Source organism: Palaemon carinicauda, chromosome 18 (genome assembly GCF_036898095.1).
Source record: "Palaemon carinicauda isolate YSFRI2023 chromosome 18, ASM3689809v2, whole genome shotgun sequence".
Classification (NCBI taxonomy): Eukaryota; Metazoa; Arthropoda; class Malacostraca; order Decapoda; family Palaemonidae; genus Palaemon; species Palaemon carinicauda.
The window spans coordinates 50,877,148-50,902,453 of NC_090742.1; the positions used below are offsets into that span (position 1 = coordinate 50,877,148).

Genomic DNA, 25,306 nt, shown 5'->3' on the forward strand with positions numbered 1-25,306 from the left:
CTCCATGCCCACGGATCCCTCCGCGTTCGAGGAACCTTCCGACGTGGAGGTACGGGTAGTGGACGGTTTAGTTGACTCGGGCGAGTGTTCTGTGAAAGAGGTCTCGTCATACCATAAGGTGCTTCTCTCCAGCGGAGGCTGCCATGATGGAGGTCATCGCTCAGGACATCGTGAACATCACATCTTGGCTGGATTGGTGGTCCTGTACACTGGTGGACTTTCATATCTCATACGACCTCACAGTGCCAGACAATCAGGTCCTTCTGAAAGAATTGATCCATTCGGGGGGTAAGGCCATGAAGTTTCTGACACACCAGTCCCTTACTCAGACAGCCAACTGGGTTCTGAGAAGAAGGGACACTATCCTAAACAGACTTTCCCGCAGGCTCTCCGAGTGAGAGGCAAAGTTCCTTAGAAACTCTCCTGTCTGGGCCAAGACGGTGTTCCCTCTCCACACGGTAGCAGAGACGATGGAGAGAGTCAGCAGATTGAAGGTGCCACCTGAGCCCAGGTAGCAGTTGTCAAGGCGGCCCGTTGTGAGGAGACTTCCGGTGGATGGGGCCTACCTGCCTCCGCCCCCAGCTAGGCAAGAAGCATCCACCTCTTCATGGCACCAGCCTTCACGGCCCTCCAGGGGGAGTGGTGCTCAACACCTAACCTCCTATAGACCTAAGTCCCTCCGGGTCAAGGAGAAGCCGGTCAAACCGCCTTCATAGAAGGAGATAGGGAGAGAGAGGCCCCCTACACCTTCCCACGCCCCTGGTGGGGGGGATGCCTCAAACAGTTTTGGCAAGCATGGCGGGACAACAGGGGCGGACCCATGGACGGTTCCTGTCAGAGCCGCCCCCGCTGATCCCCGATCACCGAAGGGTAGGGTTGACTCCCAACGACTCAGAGAAGAAGGCAGCTCTTCAGGCAGAGGTAAAGGCTATGCTGGAGAAAAGAGCCCTGCAACCCGTGCATGAGCCGTCGCCAGGATTCTACAGCCGACTCTTCCTGTTGGAGAAAGTAACAGGAGGTTGGAGGCCAGTAATCTACCTCTCGGCATTGAACAAATTCATCAAGAAGACACCCTTCAAGATGGACACGCCGAAGTCTGTTCTGGCAGCCTTGAGAGAAGGGGATTTCATGATGTCCCTAGATCTCAAGGATGCCTACTTCCAGGTTCCCGTTCACCTCTCCAGCAGGAAGTTTTTCAGGGTAAAGTGGGGCCCCCAGACTCTTCAATTCAGGACCCTCTGCTTCAGTCTGTCAACAGCCCCTCAAGTCTTCACGAGAGTCTTTGCCCTGGTCTCGACCTGGGCACACAAGCAAGGCATCAGGCTGATAAGGTAACTCAACGACTGGTTGTTGGTTTCAGCCTTAGAGGTAATCTTGAGAGAACAAGGGAGTCAGCTGATCAATTTCTGCAAAGAACTCGGGATAACCATCAATCTCGGGAAATCCCATCTGGTTCCCACCACCAGGATAACTTACCTAGGGATGGTGTTAGATTCCCAACCTGGACCAGGTGATCCGCCCGTTCCTGGCCGGTGCCCCAAGGAAGGCCAAGGATTGGCAGAGATTAGTAGGTCACCTGGTCTTGTTGGAGAAGTTGGTTCCGCAGAGCAGGCTCAAACTCAGACCGGTTCAGTGGAACCTGAAGGACCTCTGGTCAATGGGAAGTGCCCCACAGAAGATAATCCCGGTGTCACTTCCCTCCAAAGAAGCTTTCCTCTGGTGGTCTGACAGGAGGAATACGTTGAAAGGGATTCCGTTCGGCTCCCCTCCCCCCGGAGATGCTGCTCTTCACGGACGCATCGACGGAAGGGTGGGGAGCGCATCCCCTTGATGAAACAGCAGAGGGGAAATGGTCAGTGGAGGAAAAGGCCCGGCACATCAATCTTCTGGAGCTCATGGCAGTGCAGAGGGCATTGATGAGCTGCGTCCGCCTCGTTCGGGGAAACTCGGTAGCCTTCATGTGCGACAACACCACGGTAGTAGCGTACACCAAGAATCAAGGAGGGCTAAAATTAAGGGAATTGTGTGATCTCACAGCTCGTATCCTAGAATGGGCCGAAAGGAACGACATTTTCCAATCGGCCAGATTCATCCCCGGAAAGAGGAACGTCTTGGCGGACGGACTAAGCAGGAAAGGCCAGATAGTGGGATCAGAGTGGTCCCTTCACCCCAAAGTGGCACAGGAAGTCCTCCGTCGTTGGGGCTCCCCAGTGATAGACTTGTTCACCACAAGACTAAACGCGAAGCTCCCCGTGTTCTGCTCCCCGATACCGGATCCGACAGCAGCCTTCGAAGACGCCTTCCAGCACCCTTGAGACAACCTCGACGTATACGCCTTTCCCCCCTTCGGGATGATCAGACAGGTGCTCAACAGGTTAAGACAGTCAAAGGCCACAGAGATGACTTGGTAGCACCCTGGTGGCCAGAGAGGGAGTGATTCGTGGATCTGCAGGACCTAGCCATTCTCCTGCGTGGCCCTTACCAGTAAGAGGAGACCTACTACGTCAACCACACTTTCAAAAGGTGCACGAAAACACTCAGGGGCTGGGGCTGCACGTGTGGAGGTTATCAAGCGGTTGCTAAGGAAGGAAGGGTTCTCGGACAAAACAGCGGATAGGATGTCGGGGTACCTGCGGAGGTCCTCTTGTGTTGTGTACCAATCTAAATGGGCAATCTTTGTCAAATGGTGTGCCACTCAGAACCTTCGGCCCTTGGACGTTTCGGTCCACAACATCACAGACTTCCTGGTACACTTGAGGGGATGATCTAGGGGTCTCTATCCCAGCCATCAAAGGGGTTCGAGCAGCGTTAGGACAGGTGTTCCAGCTTAAGGGCATTGATCTAGGGACCTCGCGTCACATCTCGATGCTCATCAGGAGCTTTGAGCAAACTTGTGATCCCCGCACCTCGAGGGTTCCCCAGTGGGATATGGCCAAAGTCCTCAAGGCCCTTTCACGCCCTCCGTACGAACCTCTAAAGGATGCTTTAGACGAAGATCTCACCCTCAAAGCCATCTTCCTACTAGCCCTTGCGTGAAACGAGTGAGGGAGCTCCACGGCCTGTCTTTCGAGGTATCCCACTCGAAAGGGTGGAAGGACATGACTTTTAAGTTCTTGCCGGAGTTCGTAGCAAAGACCCAGAACCCTGCAATTGCGGACCCTAGGTTCGAAGAGTTCTCAATTCCGGCTATTCCGCGCTCGGACAACTCTAGTGACCTACTCTTGTGTCCCGTAAAGACCATCAGGAAGTACCTTAGTAGGACAGCCAAACTCAGACCGATGGTTAAGAGTTTGTTTGTGTCCACAGGCTCGGTCAAGAAGGCAGTTTCCAAAAACACCATATCCTTCTGGCTTAGACAGGTTATAAAGAGGGCCTATGAGAGTGAGGGCTCCACAGTGCCTGGTACCCCAAGACCTCATGATATTAGAGGTCTTAGCACGTCCTTAGTATTTGGCACCAACATGGCGGTAGGCCAAATCTTATGGGATGGGGGAAAAAGGGGTGGGTCTGGGGAAAAGGATAGAGGGTAGCAACGTAGATGGGATAATAAGGAGGAACTTGTGTCGCTTACGATTACTTCCCATGGCTAACCCTGGGCCCAAACTACTAAACTTGTTGCATGGCCGAAATGATTGACACGATTGAGAAGGCATCCAAGGACTTCCTCGTATAGTCCTTGAGGTAGTGGGCTGCAAATATATATATTTATACAAATGCAAACATATATATATATATATATATATATATATATATATATATATATGTATATATTTATTTATACAAATGCAAACATATATATATATATATATATATATATATATATATATATATATATATAAATATATATATATAAATTGTATATACATTATGTGTGTGTGTGTATATATATATATATATATATATATATATATATATATATATATATATATATATATATATATATATATATATATATATATATATATATACACAAATGCAAACATATATATATATATATATATATATATATATATATATATATATACATACATACATACATACATACACACACACACCATTACATACATACATACATACATACATACATACGTACATCCTCGCATACATACATACATACATATGTGTATATATATATATATATATATATATATACATATATATATATAAATATATATATATATATATATATATAAATATATATATATATATATATATATATATATATATATTATTTATATATATATATATTATTTATATATATATACACATATATATACATATATATACAAATATATATACACATATATATATATATATATATATATATATATATATATATATATATGTATATATATATATATATATTTATATATAAATAACCTAAACCCCAAGTTTGCAAAGTGGTCATACCGGGTAGTAGTTTATTGTTATGACTGTCAGTCTAAATTGATTTTGTGAAATGCATGCTGGTTTTTTTATAAATATGCTTCTTGGGGAGGGGGGGGAGATATCTGCACTCAGAGTGCTTTTCTAGTTTTATATAATTTTGGTTCCTAAAATTTTTTGTTACCCTGATTTTTAATGCGTTACAATATTCCTTAATTTTTAGGAAGTTAATTACATGGAAATGCGGCAACATATATTCATTGATTTTATTAGTATTTTCAAGTTTGGAATATTTCAATTTGCATTTTTCTTGGTGAGATTTGCAGCTTGGAAAGATGAACCATTTCTTTTTTTAATTTTCCCTAACTCATATTTTGGCATTTAGCATTGTGAAATGATAAAGGAGGTAGAAATTATGGTAAAGGGAGGACTGGAGGAACCAGATTGAGGGAAAACTTCTAAACATGAGGAAGGTGATAAAAACATTAGAAGGATAAGTAAAAACAGCACTGGAAAAGCTTAATATAGTTGAAGCTCACATCTTTTTATTTAAATTGTTTATTATTATTACATTCAATTATGATCCTTCATCCTGTAAAAGTAGTTTGTTCCGTAACTGAAATACAAACCACGCTATTTAATATGGGTATTACTTTCAGCGTAGCTGAAATGACGAGCCATTTGAATTTTGACGAGGGTTTACTACCCCCATCGCTAGTTAGAGGGGGGTAGGGAGGGGTAGCTTGCTAACCCCCCCCCACACAGCCTCTTTGACAGCCATTAATGCTTTTTGTCTTTGTACTTTTTCTTATACTTGTAAGTATATATAAACATTCTTCATGTTTATGTGTATATTTGTGTATAGAAATGTAGTAAGTTTTCTTTTCAGTGTTTGTGCTGTGTGTGTGATGTACGACAACGACACCTGCATAGTGCAAGGCCATCACGGTTACACGTCATGGGGTACGGCCTCTCCCTTTTGGTCCTTCGGTCGTTCTTTCGGCTCTTCCGTTAACTCGGCCGCCGTGGGAATCGTCATCGCTGGACTTTCTTCATTCATCTATTATCTTCGGTGTTCCCCCTTTCCTACGGGGAACTTGGATTCTCAGCGAAGGGAATGTGGGAGTTTAGATTGACTACGGTCTCTCCCTCACTCGAGGTCGTTCACCTCTTACTACTACTACGTACTATTACGGAAGCTCCTTTCCCGTTGCGGGTTGGGTTGCTATTCCGTTTATTTGTCTCAATTGTTTTTAATGAAATCTAATTGTATTTTTAACTTTTCAGCTTCTCTGTGGGGAACACTTCCCTTTGGGGGTCAGTGGTTCTTACTATTAGTGAATATTCTTAGATGATTTAGATAATTATAATTCTGTTTTTATTACATTACTCCGCCCCCCCCCCCCTTCTCCCGTGAATGTCAGTGGGGGAGGAGGGCGCATACTTAACTTTCAATTCTTATATTTTGCTATTCCCTCAGGGTTACTCTTCGGAGTTCTTCCCTGGGGAATCTCTGTTAAATAATTATTTTATTTTATTTTCCCAGTTAACTATGCAGTTTTTCTTCGTTTGACTAAAGAGTGCCAACGAAGCAGAGCTGTCCTGTTTCTGCCTGGGGAGTCTGCTGTCGCTGCCGTTCCTCAAAGGACGTCGTCATGGGCGTTATCTCTTCTCTTAGAAGTTCTCCCGTGACAACATGCCAGCACTTCAGATCATCTTAGAATGCTAAAGGAGGTTCGTCTCCAGGGGTTGGGTAACTTCCCTTCCGAGGGAAGTTCCCTCCCCGGGTGTGAGTTCTTCTCCCTGCAGAGGGAGAACGTCCCATACCTTAATAATTCATCGCCGTCGACTACTGTGCTGCTCTTCGGCCAGACTTTTCTCCCCCCTTGCTGAGTTTCTCTTCCTTCAGGGGTGGAGCACAGTATTGCCAAGTCTCTTCTACGAAGTGTTCACCTCTCTCGTTCACGAGAGAGGCCACTCATAGAGACTCCTCTTCGAAGGATTGCTCCTTATAAGGTCAGCTTGCTGATCCAACGGCCCTAAGGGACGCCACCAACAGTGTCTTCTAGTCTCTTCTACGAAGTGTTCAAGCGCTACTGATGATCTTCCTACGCGCGTAAGCGCCGACGATCGTCCGCGCGCGGGCAAAGAGGGTTTCCCGTGCGCGCTTGCCGATCTTCTAACACGCTCAAGCGCCGACGATCTTCTTACGCGCGCAAGCGCCGACGATCTTCTTCGCGCGCGGGTACCGATGGTCTCCCGCGCGCGCGCCAATAGTCTTGCGCGCACCGATGGTCTTCCGCACACCGATGGTCTTCCGCACGCGCCAACAAACTCCTACGCGCTGCTGCACGCTACAACATTCTGGCCCACACAGGCTCTTCATTCTGATCCTGCATCAATCTGATTCCTGCGCACTCTATGAAGTCTCGCCTGCGCGCCCGCGCGCGCGAGCGTTTCAACAGTCTCCCGCGCGTGAGCCCAGGGTATTCCCGCGCCCCTGCATCAGCGCTTCGACAGTCGCTCGCGCGCGACCCCCGGGTATTCCCCATCGCGCGAGGTTCAGCGTGCTCCCTAGCGCAATCACCAATACCCTCCCCCGCGCGAGGCTGCCGGACATCACGCGGTAAGGGCGCCATTGCCACATTCTCCCCCCCCCCAAGCACAGATCAGCGCGCTTGCCGGTGGGGGGGGGGGAAGGTTCCAGAAAGGCCCAGGGACATGCCTTCCTTATCATTTTACAGGCGACTTCCCCTCCAGAGGGAGTGTCTGACAGCGCAGCCGTCAGCCAGCAGCCTGGTTTGGGACTCTAATCAGAGTGGTAGCACAGGCTTTTAAGCTGTTCTCTCTGAGTTGAGCCACAAATCCTTGGCTGCATCCACTCCCCCGATGAGGAAAAGAGGAGTTTCGGACGAGGTAACTTCTCCGAGGACGTAGCTGTCTCCTCATAAGTCTTCGAGGCAGGCACTCTTCCCCCTCAGACTTTTCTCCCTCACCTTCGGACGAAGTTTTCCCGCCCTCAGGAGAGTCACGGGAGGTGAGACATTCCCCAATCACACCATTGAGGGAAACCCCACCTCGCGCGGTAAAGTCTTCTCGAATAGGGGTGGAGAAGAGCCTGCCTCCATCGTGGTTGGAGTCCTGCATCCCTCCCGGGAGGGAGTCAAAGGACTCCAAGACAGTAACGGGAGTCCCCTAGCACCAAAATCTACAGGCTCAGACATTCCTTCGTTATGGGAACGAACCTGTTTGAGCCAAAGGACGTGAAGCAGGCGGATGAGAGGTGTAGGAAGTCATTAAGACTCCCTCCTTTATGGGCCTTTGACATTCAAGCCTTATAAACCTCCAGCACCTCAGCAACCACGTCTCACCAAAACAACGGCAGCTAAGACAGTGGGGTCTAAGCCCTTTCCAGTCAAGGACAAGAAAGACAAGTAGTCCCCCAGGGGAGGGAAGAAGCTTAGAAGGAGCAGCCGAGGCCGCAAATGCTAGGATTGCCAGTTCCCCTGCATGTCCACCAGTGGCGGGATACCTACAAGGTTGCGCAGACAAGTTGCGGCAACTCAGGGCCGTTTCCTGGACGATTTCCATAATCAGTCAGGGATATCGCGTCCTGTTCACAACACTGCTACCTCCCCTGAGGACGAATACGGTGAACTCTGTGGGCAGAGGCCCAAATTAAAGCAAACTCCGGTCAGCATGGAGACCGCAGACACAGTCAGTCTTGTAGTAAATCGCAAGACTTTTTGTGTATACTGGTCCTGAAGGACGCGTACTGCCAGATCCCAGTCCATCCGTCTTCAAGGAAGTACTTAGGATTCAGCATAGACAACAAGGAGTACCAGTTCAAGGTGCTGTGTTTCGGTCTCTCCACAGCACCACAGGGTTTCTCCAGAGTGTTTACCCTAATATCATTGTGGGCACTCAGGATCGGCTTCCGTCTCCTCCATTATCTGGATGACGGCCTGATCCTAGCAGACTCGGAGTCATTCCCTCTTTGACACCGAGACAAACTTCTAGGACTTTGCCAGGACCTAAGGGTCATGGTAAGTCTCGAGAAGTCCGCTCTGCTGCCCAATCAAGACTGGTTCACCTAGGCATGATTATAGACACCAATCTCCATAAGGCCTTTCCATCAGACGACAGGATAGCAAGGCTGAGAAGAATCACAAGCCCTTTCTTCAGACGAGAAGAGCTTCCAACCCAATCGTGGTTACGTCTCCTCGGTCACCTTTCACCCTGGGCCCATCTAGTTCTCAACGGTCGCCTCAGGATGAGGTTTCCCCAGGGGCGACTCAGGTCCTAGTGGAATCAAGACTGCGATTCCCCGGACGTCATGATCCCTATGGATCCTGCGGAACAGATGAACCGCCAGTGGTGAGTGACACAGTACCTCAGGCCTGTGGTCAGAATTGGAAAAGTGCCTCCATATGAATCTGCTAGAGGTGAAGGCCGTCTTCCTGGCCCTTCAACAGTTCCAACAAAGACCTGGCGGATCATTCTGTGGTGTGATGAGCTACAACACTACAGTAGTAGCTTACATCAACTAGCAAGGAGGTACCTTTTCAAAGCAGCTATCCCATCTCTCAGTAGAGATACTGAGATAGACCGAAGTCCACTCGATTCCTCTATCGGCTCGCTTCATTCCAGACAAAGGGAATGTGCTCGCCGACAGTCGGAGCAGAGCGTCTCAGATAATGAATACCGAGTGGTCCTTGGATCATTCAGTAGCCAACAAAGTCCTGACTTTGTGGGGTTACCCGACTGGATCAGTTTGCTACAGCGCTGAACTTAGAGCGCCCGCTGTATAGCCCCCCCCAGTCCCAGATCCCAAGGCACTCTGGCAAGATGCCTTCCAACAACGGTGGGACAGCACCGACGTGTACGCTTTTCCCCCGTTCTGTCTGAGGAGGAAGGTGCTCAACAAGACCAGAATATCGGTCAATCTTTCGATGACCTTTTATAGCTACGCTATGGCATCATACAGAATGGTTTCCGGACCTTCCGCAACTCCTATCAGAGTTACCGAGAGAGCTCCCTCCACGACACAATCTACCCAGACAACCACATGTCAACATCTTTCACAAAGCCGTAGCTTTGCTTTAACCTCACGCCTGGAGACTATCCAGCATCTCCTCACTAAGAGAGGATTGTCGCAACAAGTTGCGAATGGGATGTCTGGACACCTGCTGAGGTCATCCGCAGGGGTCTACCAGGCAAAGTGGCGAGTTTTCTGTGGTTGGAGTCGTGAAGGGGTATCTCTCCACTCGATAACACTATTCTAGCGATAGCAGAGTTCTTCGTATATTTGCGGGAAGAATGCGCCCTTCAGTCTCGGCAATGAAAGGCTATCACTCAGCCTTAAGTCTAGCCTTCAGGCTCAAAGGAGTGGACATTTCTTCCTCGCTGGAACTTTCCCTACTCATACGAAGATATGATCTTACCTGCCCTCAGTCGGAAGTGAGACCTCCTCCATGGAACGTGGTTCGAGTTCTCAGGTCTCGTAAGAGACCTCCCTACGAACCATTACGCAGGCTTCAGATCGCCACCTAACTTGGAAGGCGGTGTTCCTACTAGCTTTGGCCTCGGCCAAGCGAGTCAGTGAACTTTATGGTGTCTCGTATGACATCGCCCATGCAAGGGGATAAGGGGAGGTAACGTTCTGATTCGTCTCTGAGTTTGTGGCTAAGACAGAATCCGGGAGTGCCGGATCCTCAATTCGACTCTTTCCGGATTTCGAGTCTTCATTCTGTAACAGATGACCCAGACCATCCCCTACTCTGTCCAGTAAGGAGTCTGAGGTTATATCTCAAAGAACGGCTGTGTTCGTCCCCAAGTGCAAGCTTTGTTTGTGAGCATTGGGAGAACGAAGAGGAGGGTCACCAAGAATACCATCTCGGCTTGGATTCGTAGGGTGAGCCATCTGTCTCTTGAATCCTGACCCTCCTCCATCATGTCGCCTTAGACCGCATGATGTCAGGGGCGTACTACGCCCCTGGCCTTCAAGAACTTCTCAGTGACGCAGGTTCTGCAAGCAGGGGTGTGGAAGCGTCAGACGACCTTCACAGCCCACTACCTGCAAGACGTGACCCACAGGAGGCTCGATACGTTCTCTATCGGCCCTGTGGTGGCTGCACAACAGCTGGTTTGAACCTCAGGCTCCTTAATGGACAAGTAGCTGAGGGTTGAGGGCATTGTTACCCGGTTTTAGTTTGCATGAAAGAAAAGGTATGTCTGGCCCATATTCTTTTCTTCATCCTCCTCTCTCTTGGGGAAAGCAGCATCCTGGGTTCTCTGCGTAGCTGACCTCAAACCACTGCAGGTAAACCATGTTTCCTTGTGTTCCTAGTATTAAGTTAATACTGTAACGTCCCCATACCCTGACGAGGTGGTATTGGGAAATTCGTAGCCTAAAGTTATCCATCTAAGAACTTCAGGTCAACTTCCTAGGACGAGACACACATAATCCTTCACACACAGCTTATATAGACCTTAGCCCTTGCATAGCAAGGTGCGAGCGAGGTGCAGGGACTCTTTATTGTTGAGTGCTGACACACTCAGATAATGAGTCCCCAGGCAAAGCGAAAAGCCAGTATAGTTGGGACTTTTCCACCCTTTCTAAGGGTTGAGTCACCCATATTAAATAGCGTGGTTTGTATTTCAGTTACAGAACAAATGACAAATTCGGAGATAATTTGTATTTTTCTTAACTATACAAACCTTAGCTATTTAATGAAACTAGCCTGCCAGCCCTATCCCCCATGAAGTCCTACCTCTAAGCAAAGTGAGCTCAGCACACAGGTGTTTGAGGGGGGGGTGTTAGCAAGCTACCCCCCCCCCCCCGCTAACTAGCGATGGGGGTAGTAAACCCTCCTCAAAATTCTAATGGCTCGTCATTTCAGCTACGCCGAAAGTAATACCCATATTAAATAGCTAAGGTTTGTATAGTTAGGAAAAATATAAATTATCTCCGAATTTGTCATATCATAATTTTGTTTTTATTAATTATCTCGTGTTATAGAGTTTTTCATCAAATATTAATGACATTTTGGAATAACTCGTCAAAAAATTTCCATTGGTTATGTATATTACTAACCTATTGGTGATTTTCATGTTACAAACATTTGAGTTCTTTTGGTCTTGTTTTCCTTTCCCTTTCCCAAGAATCATGCTGTTTTCAGTAGAAGCATTTCCGATTTCTACAGCACAAAATCTTTTTTTCACTCCAGGCTGAAGTCCAAGAAGCAGGCAAGCCTGTTTCTCTTAGTGTTCAGGCTACAGATTTGGGAGAAGAATTTCAGGTGGATGATGCCTGTGATGTACGTCCATCTTCAACTTATCTCACTCTTCATGCGCAGGAGATATCACTCTCATCCCTCAATGTTGCACTCTCCATATGGGAAAAACTTGATTCTAAGGTGAGTTTTTTTTATTCGTTTATTAGCCTTTCTTCAAGTTTGAGCAATATATTACAGTAAGCATTATTAAGATAGTTTAATGTTGGGATTTTACAGAACATATTTAAAGTTATTCTCATGACTGTACAAGTAACTGTTTTACAATTTTCTTTTTTTGATTTAGATTGTCAACAGTATGTTAAGGTACTCACACTTAACAGCTTACATTATTTTGTCTCTTGAGTCATAGATATTTGGTTTGATTTTCTGATCTTTTGCATCATATTCATCATTGTCTTGATTGAATAAAGTGATTTCTATTTATCTATTGAATTTGATAACAGTGTTATTTAGTTTTTTGTCTAGTTAATTTTTTTGTGCAGTCATCAATTTCAGTATTGCTTAGATATGAGTAAACTGGTGTAATTTTTAGTGCTGATTTTTTTCTTTAAATCACTAGAAATATTTGAATTCAACTGTGAAGGATTGGCCGGCTTAGAAATTTCTTTCTTGAAGGCTTGTTGTAGTCTTTTATACCATGTTTAAAACTTGATCCTTGATACGCTATGTTTTTATTTGCAATTAAGGGGGCCGGCCGGCTAATGCCATTTTTTAAGGACAGTACTTTGACATTCATACCACTTAATAAGGTAACTTAGAATATCTCCAAACTGCATAGGAATTTTGCCCCTGACCTTCGGTTTTGCGACGCCAGGGCGATTTATCTAGAAAATGAGTGTTTTTCAAATTCTATCTACTCCCTTGATAATTAATATTAAGACCTGGGATTACTACCCTATTTAGACCTGATGTAGACCTCCAATCATATGAAGAATTTTTTTCTATAAGCCAGTTTTTTGCTAGATGTGAATTTTTTTCATTATGGTAAAAAAGAATAAAACCTAAAAACCAGGTAAAAAATTAAGAAAATGGAAAAAAAAATTGGAAAGAGGGCTCAGTTTCATTGTTTTATAATGTCTTTTTAAGTTATATACCAAATTTCAATGTCATATCTTTAAAACTAAGGTTTAATGGTAAATTAAACAAATACACCGTAATGTTCTCAGTCAACTTATTTAACAATTGATTACATTTACTTACCTTTCAAGGAAGTAAAGCCCATCAATCCTGCCTTTGAAAAATACATGTTTCATTATTTTTAGACAGTTAAAACAAGCCCTCAGGGGAGGTTCATCAAGTTGGATAAGTATGCTAAAGGCTATAAACTTCTTATGCACCGTAAGACTTACAACAAAAATCCCACATATCAAATCTATCAGTTATTAACAAATATAACAGAAATGGTAAAGTAAGCGATGCCAGAGAGAATAGGAACTGGGTTACTGGAGGGATAGGTGGAGGATCTAGACAGAGGGAGGGAAAGACAGAGGAGTGTAGGTATTCAAATTGCTTCACCTACTTACCTGATTCACTTGGCTTGGGCGTTATTATTCCAAGGATAAAGACCTTGATTAACGATATTTGCCAATGCATTAAAGTATAAAAAAATAGGTGAGGTCTATAGAATGCTGTGTAGACGTACCATTCTGATCAAGTAATTAGTATGGAAGATATTAAACAAAAACACACTATTTTTTGCCAGAAATTCATAGTAGGTTACCATTAACTGTTGAAAAGTTCAAATATAAAGTTGTATATAAATTTTTTTTCAGCCAAGAAGATTTAGTTTTGTTCCCAACTTTATATTACATTGCCAAAATTTTGCTTGTTATTAAAGAGTAGATATTTTGTTAGACCCTATATAAATTTAAAAATATGAATCATTGGTCTAGGTACACTATGATTATTGTGAAAAAAATAGCCATCCCAATTTGCCCTTAAAATTGATAATACTTTTTCAATACTTTTTCAAATAAAAATAAATTTTTCTAGGGTGTGACTTTGGAAGATGCCTCTACTTGTTTTGCAGCCCTTGCTTCTACTGCATATGTATTTCAATTGTCAGGCCTTGTGATTCCCACAGTTCGCTCCTGGACGTTACTGATATCCCTAGCATGTAAAAACTCCAATAAAATTTATTTTATTAAAGGTGAGTTTGCAAATATTTGTTATTAGTTTGAAAGTCGAATGTCATTTCCCATTAATTTTTACATCCCATTTGTGTTATAAATCCCTATTTTCCTAAGTTTTTTATTTTATTTTACAGTAGTATTGTTATAGGTTGAGATACGAGAATATGGTGACTATGAAAATATCTGTAAACATTTTATGAAAAATATGCAGTGATGTAATGAATAATTATTTTTGGGGTTTCTATGATGCGTGATCTCCAAGACTTTCCTGTTAAAGGCTAGATCATGGAAACCAGTATGACAAAAATCACCAAAGAAATATTGTTTGTCCTGCTCCGGGGCCAATTTATAAATGTGTATAGCATAGTGTCGATGAGCATAAGGAAGACCCATGGATTCAGGCTCTGTTTAACCCGTCACAGCAACTCTAATGCTGAAATACGCCTTGCAACTGATGACTCGTCATTACTTAGAGTCAGTACTAATAACTGGAGATAATACTGCCTAAATGCTTGTTGTGCCCATCCATTATATTTCTTTTGTTGTTGTTGATGACTACAGGTGTGTATTTTGGAATGAGCCTTTTGAACAATCTTTTCTGGCTTCTTTGTCAACTTTTAAAATGAGTACAGTAATACCCCACCTTACATTGCTAATTTGTTCCCTGTTACCTGGAGTAGGCTGCATTTTTACCCTGTAATGTCACTTAAACATTCCCTACAAAATTACTAAGCTGGAGAAAGTGCTTACAACCTGCTATCCTTTTACAAAAATAAATGCCTACATGAGAGCAAGAGGGAGAGAGTGTGATAGTGTTTGTGTGCAAATGAATGTTCTGGTTCAGTACACTGTAGTAACACGTTATCAATGGTCACTCTACCTTGAAATTGCCATTATTTCTGCCTACTGGACATGAAATAAGGTGGGGTTGAAACTGAAAAATTAGTTATTGAAGGAGGAGGATAATGATTTAGTTGATGGTGAAGATGTAACTGTAGTAGCTGCTACTTGAGGTTTTATTGTTGTATAACCTGATTTCAATGGTGGTGGTTCTTGGATATAAAGAGCTGGTGATGAATCTGTATCTTCTCAGTTTTATACTCTTACTAGCATCTGGTCTAAAGTTTGTTTGGTAGTGAGCCTTCTCTTGTCATAGAAAATTGTCTTTTATGGAAGGAACAGGTCTTCAACTCGATTATAGTAATTATAATTGCAAATTGTTCAGCTGAAGGATCCTGGGACTAAAGATTGACTGATCATGAATAAATTATAAAAACTCTGCTGCATTTCCTTAAGCTTTAAAGTTCCTTGGTGCTGGATCAGGGAAACTTTTTTTTTTTTTTTCTCAAGCAACTGTTAAAAATACTCTGCTGCCATATCCATCACAAGCTCATTACTAAGGGATACCACATTCTTTGATATGTCCTTCACAGACTCGTCAAAACCTTAAAATTTGAATTGAGGGCTCAATTTCCATACACCATTCATTACTGTTTGAGTCACTAAGGGCCAAGAAGCTTCTATGTTTAACACTGCCTGATAAATGTAATGGTCCTTGCAAAACTTCCGATTGTTTATTCTGTCTTTAACTGAAGTAAACTGCCTGGTGTAAGGTGCGCCGTAAATAGTGCCACTTTAAAATTGGCATGATGCCATGGTCCATGGGTTGTATAAGAGAGGCATTGTATGGTGGCAAGAAAACTTAACGTTCACATTTAGGGCCAGGTCGTCGAGATGCATAGGATTGCCTGGGTGGATTATCAAGGATCAACATAACCAGGAAAAGAAGTTTCTTCACCTTGTAGTTGTCCTTAACTAATTGTTTAAAATGACTATTGAACCATTCTTAGACAAGAGCAATCAGAGATTTCAGACCTCTGCCAATGAATATTGCCAACTTTTAATTAAAGTCTATGGACATCACCCACTTTTCATATGCAGACTGTACAGTAGATGGTGAAACGTGCAATGTTGCTCTAGAGTCGTGATCTTGATCCGCATCACCTCCAAAATTTAGTTATTTCTTCCAATGCATAAGATCTATCCATTGTTAAAATTATGTGAAAATCCAGTGTGTCAATTTGTTTTGGCATAATCTTTAAAATGGTGAAAAATGCAAATCCAGATCTGGTACGAGATCATCTCGAAAAGTTAATGGAGTAGTCCATTGCCTAAGATCTATCTGTGGTGAGAATTGCGTCAAAATCTGTTGAGTAGTTTTGCCTTAATCTGGTCCACTGACACAAACAAACAAATAAATAAATGACCACAGACAAATAAAGAAATTGCCTAAAAAATATAAAAATGGCCATGGTGACCTATGCCTTTTGATTAGCTGTCCAGATCATGAGAAACATGAACTTTTAGATATTTTGAGGCCCTGAGGATTGATTGCATGGTAAACCAGCAATGGCTTTAGCTTGAAATAGTCAGTTACATTCCCCCTTAACATTAATATTAGCCTATCTTTGGCTGCTTTGTCCTCTGGCATAATTTTTACTTCCATGAAAATAAATGAATGCTTGGGCAATCTCTTCCAAAACAAGCCCATCTCATCGACATTGAAGATGAGTTGTGGATAAATTGGGTTTTCATTGATGATTTTTGGTACATATTTAGGAATTCCTTTGCAGCAACAGGATCATGATCATCAGCTTCTCCCTGAATTTTCATGTTGTGCAACTAAAAACCCATATTTCTGGGCTCCGACCTGTGCCGCGCAGTGAAATACTCCTAGAGCACTATTTCTAAGGAATATAACTGCTATATATTACCAGAGAAAAAAAGCATAGGAATGCCAGGTTGAACCCAGCTCGCTCACCTATATAAGGTGTCGGTATAAAATACTGGGGCGTGATAATTCACAACCAGAGGTCTCGCACTATTTAGATATCTCCTCTTCAAAATCCCCGCCACAGCGAGGTGCCGTTCAACACTACTACCACTAACCCAACCCACGCCAGTGACGTCACTCCTTTATAGCACTTGTTGTTATTAAGTCCAACATGTTTTTTTCTCGTGTTTATCCTTGGATTTATCATTATTTTATAATCGATGGCCGATTCCCATGATACCCCATCGAAGTTAAGTACTTTATCCATGAATGTTAGCGAGATTGGGCAGTGTAACCTCTGTTTTTATTAATGGAGAAGTGTTTATATATGAACGGCGTCCCCGTTCTTACCGTTCATGGTTCGGCTCTGCCCTTTTTCTCGTTAGTTCGTCAGTCATTAATATTTGTTCGAACTTTTAGGAGTTTTTTCCTTACATTTATATAGTACACCGTCTTTATGCTTTCATCTAGCATTAATTTTATGTTATCCTATGATATCAGTGTTAGCGTTTCATCAAGGAGTAGGTTATGTTGGTATGCCTGCATTCGTGCATGTTGGTGGATTGCGTCACCTTTGAGATTGTTTCGCTAGTTCTAGGAAGACGACCATCTCACTTATTATTATTAAACATTTTAGTTTTATTTCGTACGCTCCACCTAGTTTTACATTTGGTTCGAGTGGGACTCGCGTATTTTGTTGTTTTTACTGTTCGATCTACCGCTTCAGTAACTAGGTTGGTACCCCTGCTTTCCATCTGCTGATGGCGTCATGCTCCTCCCTTACCACTCGCCCGAGTCCCTCTCTCGCCATATTATTTCTGAATGCCTAACCTTACTTACGTGATTTCGCTTTTAATTCATTAATTATTTTTATGTATTTGTGCATTGATATTATATTTATTGCTTTACTCCGTTATGATCATATTTTTGGGATTTTCATGTCATGTTGAGGGGATCTCCAGTTGGTAGCCCTGTCTACCACTACGCACTGGTGATTCCCCGGTACCATACCCCCCCCCCCACAGGTTGGGGAGGCTATTCCATCCCCCCCTCCTCCAGTGTACACCCTTCCTCTCACTCGATGGTTGTTGGTTATGACATACGGGTCAAGTATGCTTGTTCCTCAGTCTTCCCTCAACGTTCCGACATATTGAGGACTGAGTGTACCCACGGGGTGTGACTTAGTCTCATTCATTCATACCGGGCTGTTTCGTCTCCTCCCCTCCCGTCGCCCCGATTGGCCATCGGTCGGGGGAGGGGGAGGGCCGGGACCACCGGGGACTATCACACGTGATTAGTCGGTATGACTGCACCTTGGTGTAACTTTTGCTTTTAGCTATGGTTGTAAGAATGAGCACTTAAATTAGGAGTGTCCCCACCTACGGTACCTCCTGCTATTATCGTCCGCATAGGACTTATTAATATCCTATATCATTATATTATATTCTACATGAATCATTACCTTCGTCCCGGTACCTCTGGTTGGGTAGGGGGGGTTCCATTGGCTCCCCCGCGCTCTCCCGTGGTACCCTCCCATCATCAGACATCGGAGCCTCCGAGCTCTTAAATACAAGATCTGTTGACACTGACACAGTTTTGATTAATATCCTCCCTCCGGGAGCCCTATTCAATTACAGACATTAGTTTTAGATCATAACTGGAGTTTTCTATTTATGTATTTTAAGGATGTATCTTAGGTTACTTTAAGTTTACTTTAAGTTACTTTTAAGTTTACTTTAAGTTACTTTAAGTTTACTTTACCAACCCTGTTCCCCGGCCCCGGAACTAGTTTTGATTATATTTATTCATCACTGTTTTTTGCATCCTTTTTCATCCCTTTTTATTTTATACCTCCCTGGTAATGACGGGATGGTATATTCCTCGCTATGACAATATTATTTCATTGATAATCTTAACTTATTACGGAATTGTTTCAACAATGTCTGTTAATTTTTATAATTTTTTCCCCGGTTACTATACCGGTTCGAAATTTTGTTCATAGCCTTTTGTCCCGATTTCATATCGGTCTATTTTAAGAATTCGGAACACCCGGATCTTTTTAGGTTATTAACCTATTATGGGATACTCACGTATCTGTATTTTATTCTATACTTCCCAAGTAGCGACGGGATAGTGTATTTCAAGCTATGACAATATTATTTCATTGATAACCTTAACTTATTACGGGATTGTTTTAACAATGTCAGTTTATTTATAAGTTATTCCCCGGTTACTAAACCGGTCCTAGAGTTGTTCATAGCCTTTTGTCCCGATTTCATATTGGTCTACTGTAATTCAAGAATTCGGAGCATCCGGATCTCTTTAGGTTACTGACCTGCTATGGGATACTTATGTATCTTTATGATATTCTATACTTTCCCAGTACCGACGGGATAGTATATTTCGCGCTATGACAATATTATTTCATTGATAATCTTCACCTTTTATGGAATTATTTTGACAATGTCAGTTAATTTATGAAAGTTTTCTCCCCGGTTATTATACCGGTCCGAAATTTTGTTCATAGCCTTTTGTCCCGGTTTCATACCGGTCTATTTTAAGAATTCGGAACACCCGGATCTTTTTGGGTTACTACCCTACTATGGGACACTGTAGGTGCCCCTGTCGTTACTATCTATAATTATAACTTCGGATATATTATTTTGGGATTTTCATTTTATTTCCTTTGTGATTGATCGATTTAAACATTTATTCTCGATCTATTTATTTTACATTCCCAACGGAGTTACCTTGTTCATTAGTAACGATATACCCTCTTTCGGAGCTCGCAGTCTTCCATGACTTCTACCTTGGCGACTCTTTAGATCTGGGTTGGCGGGTTTGCCTGGAGTGTCAGGGCAAAGAGATCCTGTGTCTCTTCCTTTTAGGGTTTTCAAGGAAGCACGTGGCTGATGTCGGGCCACGTCCCGTTGTCCCTAAAGTTAAAGCTACCTGCCAGCCCTACCAAAGACTCACAGGTCTTCCAAATCACCAAACCAGTTAAGACTTCTCTTGGGCCGAGAGCGAAGCCCGGCCTGAAACCTACGACCCCGGAGGCTCCCTTCGATCCGGCAGCCCTTTCAAGATTGATGCATGGCCTCTCGTGGCATGGTTAGTTTCAACCTGACCTTTCATTAGAAGAGGCCAGCGACCGATCCCAGGGATGAGGTAGAAATTTATTTCTATTTGAACACGATGTTGTGCTGATATTTATCCATATATATACATATATATATAATTTACGGACCTCTGTAGCTCACTGGCTCAAACCTCGTGTCACATACCGAGTCACCACGATTATAGGATGGAAGATTCCTGGTGCCTCTTTGAACTTGACAATTGAATGGAATTATTGCCCATTAGGGGGAAGTGAGTGCTAAACCAGATAGCCTCATACAGGGTCTCATTTGTTATGGGCTACCTCAACAGCACAATATATCATCCCGGATGCCTCTAGGCTCCCGGAATTCGTCGAAAGCAATCCGTGGAAGGGGGCCTTGCGCTCTCCCTTCAAAGATGGTATGTTAACCATCGAAGGGTTTGGCACCCGGACTGTAGAAGATTTTGAATTCTACCCGCCGGGTCTACAGTTCCCTCTCTCTAGTTTCGCATGCCTTACCGAGGAGACACTCGTAAGGTTTGACAAGGTCCCCAAAGAAACCAAAATGTACCCAAAGGGGCAGGCTCAGTCCACTTGGGTCCGGCCCTTAAACGAGTGGGAGTGTGTTAACACTACGTTAACACCTCACAAGAGCCCGTACACGATGTTTCTAGTGGAGGAGTAAACCCCTACTCCGTGTGTCACTAAGATATCGGACCTTGCTCGGCAGGCAATAAACGAGGACAAGCCGTTACCGCAGCTGAAGGAAACGCATCTGACCTCCCTCCTGTCCCTGGGGGATCACGATTGCTGGGCTAACGCCCCGGCGACCTTCACATTGGGTAAATTAAGCGCTGACTGTGCTCCCATTCAGTTCAGCGAGTGGCTACCCAGGCTTCCGGAATCTCTGATATGCCTCGAGCTCGAAGCCTGTATGCGCCTGAGTGGACCTATCAACTCGGCTACAATGGCAGAAAAGACCTCTTTAATGTATGAAGAAGAACCACCTTTTAAGGTCTTGACAAAGTCATTACTTCAAACCTTACTGTCTGATTCCTACGACTTCTTTGCGGCCAGACGTCGTTGCTGTAGGCATGTCTTGTCTGAGGCCACTATCAGACATGAGCCTAACAAGCTCATTAAAAGCCCCAGTCTGGAGCTGCTAGGGTCAATCAGAGCCTCAAGGTTCGATGGGCTTAGTCCCCAAGCACAAGTTCGAACCGGCCAGCAACCAATCTCGAGGTAGAAAGAGTCTGAGATCTTTCCATTCCTCCCAAACCGGCAGTCCCAACAGGTGGTTCAAACCATCCCGGTGGCACAAGGGAGTCAACCTTTCACTTCCAAGGGTCAACCCCAACAGCAATACGTGCTGGTTCCTCAGTCCCAAGTAGCAACTACCTCCTATGCTACTTCCCCAGCCCTTAGGCCCACCTTTGAAACTCAGGGTGCTTTCCAGGGTTACCAGCGCCCCAGAGGCGCTAGCTCGAGAGGAACTTTTCGCAACAGCTACTCTCGAGGCCGAGGAGGTAAATCCGCAGCAAATCATTGGGGGTTCTCAGGTAGGGGTAGGACTTTACATCTTCCGGAACCGTTGAACGTTCAACATTTGGGCTTTCAGTATAATTTCCAAAGGTCTGGGGTGGAGTTGGATAGAATGGCCCCCTCCACCAACCAGTTTTCATCAACATCCAACGGAAGAGCTAGTCTTATATGAAAACGATTTATTGCAAAAGGAAGCAATAAAGAAAGTAAATCATTTGTAATTTCAGGATCACTTGTTCAGCGGGCCAAAGAAAGACTCAGAATAGCGAAGAGTAATCCTAGACCTGTCGCTTCTGAATTCTTACATTTAATGCGACAAGTTTCACATGCTGACCATCTCTCAGGTGCGGACCTTGCTTCTCTGTGGGGCCGTCACCTCCCCTATGGATCTTGCAGACGTTTGCTATCATGTTCCGAAAGCAAGGCATTTTCGTCCGTTTCTAGGCTTCAACTAGGCAAACTGCCTCACAGCAACTACAGAGTGATAATCTCTTACAACAGTTTTGGTTCCAAATCAACTTCGAGGAATCTCGTTTGGTCCCGAGGACAAGTTTCAATGGTTAGGATTCAATGGGTTCTATGCTCCCACACTCTGTCTCCCAACAGCCAAGAGGAACGATATAGCAAAACACAATAAGTTTTCTCAAAGACAAATTGTCTTCCAGAAGAAATCAAGAGAGAATCCTGGGTGCCCTCCAGTTTGCCTCAGTAACAGATATACTACTGAAGGCCAGACTGAAAGATATAAGCCGAGTATGGTGCTCCAGGAAAACGAGTAATATCGAGACAAAGGGCTCGACTCCAACCAATTCTGAAGAAAAGACTTCAACCATGGACAAAGGTCAAAATCTGGCAAATCAGTTTCCTTACAATATCCACCCCCAAGCTTGTCATTTACACAGACGCCTCCCTAACAGGCGGGGGGGGGGGGGGGGGGGGGGGGGGGGGGAGATACTCTCAGTACACGAAAGTCCTGGGACTATGGTCGACAATATTCCGCCAACTTCATATCAATGTTTTAGAAGCCATGGCGGTATTTTTGACCTTAAGCAACCGGCTCCAGCCAAAAACCAACATATCAGGTTTCTTCTAGATAGATAGTGGCGGACGCACTTTCGAGGACAACTCCGCTGGAGTCGGAGTGGTCACTAGACCCAATGTCCTTCAGTTGGATTCTTTCTCAGGTTCCGGATCTCCAGATAGATCTGTTTGCAACAAAGTCCAACTACAACTAGAGTGCTACGTAGCTCCCAGCCCGGATCCTCGGGCTTACGCCACAGGCGCACTATCATTAGTCTGGAACACTTGGGAGAGAATTTACCTATTCCCACCAATAAATCTGTCGATGAAAGTGTTAGACAAGCTCAGGACTTTCAAAGGCCAAGTTGCTCTAGTAGTCCCCATCTGGCCCAAGCACAACGGTTTTCCCCTTCTGGTGGAACTGGTTCTCCACCTCGACAGATCCCCAATCCAATACAAACACAAGCAGTACAACTCGCTGTGTGTTAGCTTCCTCAAATTCAGAATGCCCTACCTTTCTGGACTTTATGAAATTTGCAGCTCAAGAGGTGCAGATATTGATCCTCAAATACGTTATTTTTAGAATCAGATAAGAGGGGATCCACCCTTCGACAGTATGATTCGGCTGTTATGAAACTTGCCAGTTTTTAAGGGACTCAAAGGTTGAGACAATGACTATGAATCTGACAGTAACCTTCTTCAGAATTTTATTTGAATCAGACTTAGAGACTTGTACTATTACCACAAATTAAGTCAGCCTTGAAGGTTTTACAATTGGCTTTAATATTGCCCTTACAGATTCATACTTCTCATCCATCCCGAGAACCTGCGCCAGATTGAAACCATCAACTCACCATTGCTCAGTTTCCTGGTTTCTGAATGACGTACTTAAGTTGGCTTCAGACACTCTTAACGAGACTTGCCATTATATTCCATTGGTTAGGAAATCCTTGTTCTTAATGAACCTGACTTCTGGCGCCAGAATATCAGAACTTTCAGCCTTGTCTAGAGATCCAGGTCATATTGAATTTCTCTCGTCAGGGGAAGTACTCCTTTCCCCTGACAAAAGATTTTTAGCGAAAATGAGGACCCCCAGGACAGACGGTTCCCCTGGAAGATTGTCCCACTTCCGCAGGACCCATCTTTATGTCCAGTAAACACTCTGGAAACCTACTTAAACATATCTCCCGTTCAGTCCTCGGGGCCCTTACCCATTAGAGAAGGTGAAGAACCATCATCCTGAAAGGACTCAGACAGAAGATTCTGCATTTCATTAACGGGCTACCTAGAATCATTCCCACATCACTCCCTTACGTCCATGATATATGAGCTGTAGCTACCTCAGTTAATTACTATGAACTTCACTGGACTTACTAAATATACAGGCCGGAAGTCTCCAACAGTATTTAAACGCCACTGCTTAAAACCTCTGGAAGCCTTATATTTGCTACAGTGGCAGCAGGGAATGTGATTCCTCCTGAACATAGTGAACCTTAATCAACTATGTCTTGCTATCCTCTTACCTGTTATTTTGGATTTTGTTACTTCCTCAGGTATTGTTCCAAGATTTGGGACCATTTCTCTGGTACTATATCACTGCGCGGCACAGGTCGGAGCCCAGAAAAGGGATTTTGACGAAGGAAAAATCTATTTCTGGGCGAGAGACCTGTGCCGCCCAGTGAACCCTCCCTTGACTTCCCTCCCAACATGGGCCCCAAACCTTGGGTGCTATGAGGAGTGACGTCACTGGCGTGGGTTGGGTTAGTGGTAGTAGTGTTGAACGGCACCTCGCTGTGGCGGGGATTTTGAAGAGGAGATATCTAAATAGTGCGAGACCTCTGGTTGTGAATTATCACGCCCCAGTATTTTATACCGACACCTTATATAGGTGAGCGAGCTGGGTTCAACCTGGCATTCCTATGCTTTTTTTCTCTGGTAATATATAGCAGTTATATTCCTTAGAAATAGTGCTCTAGGAGTATTTCACTGGGCGGCACAGGTCTCTCGCCCAGAAATAGATTTTTCCTTCGTCAAAATCCCTTTATTATGGCAAATGAAGTTTCCTCTTCACTGGGATGATTTTTATTCAACTTTTTAAACAGATTTCGGCTTGTAAGAATTCGTTCATATGTCTGCCTTACCATGCGAAGATAACATAAGCCTTTCCTTCCATTGTGGAATATACCATTAACAGTTCAAGTTTTGGATAACGTTCTTTATTGTGGATAATGGTGGACACCATTATCCTAGCGAAGCCTTAAACTCGCACATTATTTAGCACTTTTTCACCCTTTACATATCTCTTTAATAATGTTGTACATCTTGCATTGCTATGACATTCCTCTTAGAGTGACTAGCTTTAACTTTCTTTGGGAACATGGCTAAAATATGCAATGACTGCCAAGATACGAAAGGATCAGAAAAATATTGTAAAAAACTAAGACGCATTGGTAGTGGTAGCCCTTCATCCAGCTGAAACAAGTCGAAGGCTGTTCGAGACCTCACTGTGCATTTGTTTATTTCTTTATAATAAAGTATAGTAATGCTTGGTTTCAGTTTAAATGAGATATTTTACCTTACCCTTTTCTTTTTTATTCAACAATCATAAATTAACCATTCAGCATAACAAGCATTCATGAAATGATTGTTCGACTTTACACGGTAACAAAGTCAACAGCACTTCAGTCAGGACAAAGGTACGTGCTAAAACCTTTACTGTATGCCTTCAAGAAGGATTGAAACAAAGTTCTTAGATGTAGCATCTACATACTGGGTTATTATAATAATTTCTGTTTATCCTATTTATACTACTAATACATTTGTAATCAATGTACTCGTGTATTTACTAATTTCATAAATTTGTCTTTATCATAGTAATTTTTAAATGCAGAGACCAACATAAGGTCACATTAAATGGCATAAAGAGTATTTTGTTTTGTATTTATTATTTAAGAATGACTGATGTAAAGTCAGAAATGATATGGAGAGGATTATT

At 43.7% G+C, this 25,306-nt stretch overlaps 1 protein-coding gene across 4 annotated transcripts in view; it reads left to right on the top strand.

Annotated features, from left to right (window-relative positions):
* LOC137657816 (uncharacterized) overlaps positions 1–25,306 on the top strand; it is a 514,523-nt gene that overhangs the window by 282,972 nt on the left and 206,245 nt on the right. For all 4 annotated transcript variants that reach the window (XM_068392347.1, XM_068392350.1, XM_068392348.1 and 1 more), the window contains exons 12-13: positions 11,616–11,804; positions 13,677–13,833. In XM_068392347.1, the coding sequence (XP_068248448.1) occupies positions 11,616–11,804; positions 13,677–13,833 (346 nt within the window). The remainder of the gene's footprint in view (positions 1–11,615; positions 11,805–13,676; positions 13,834–25,306) is intronic.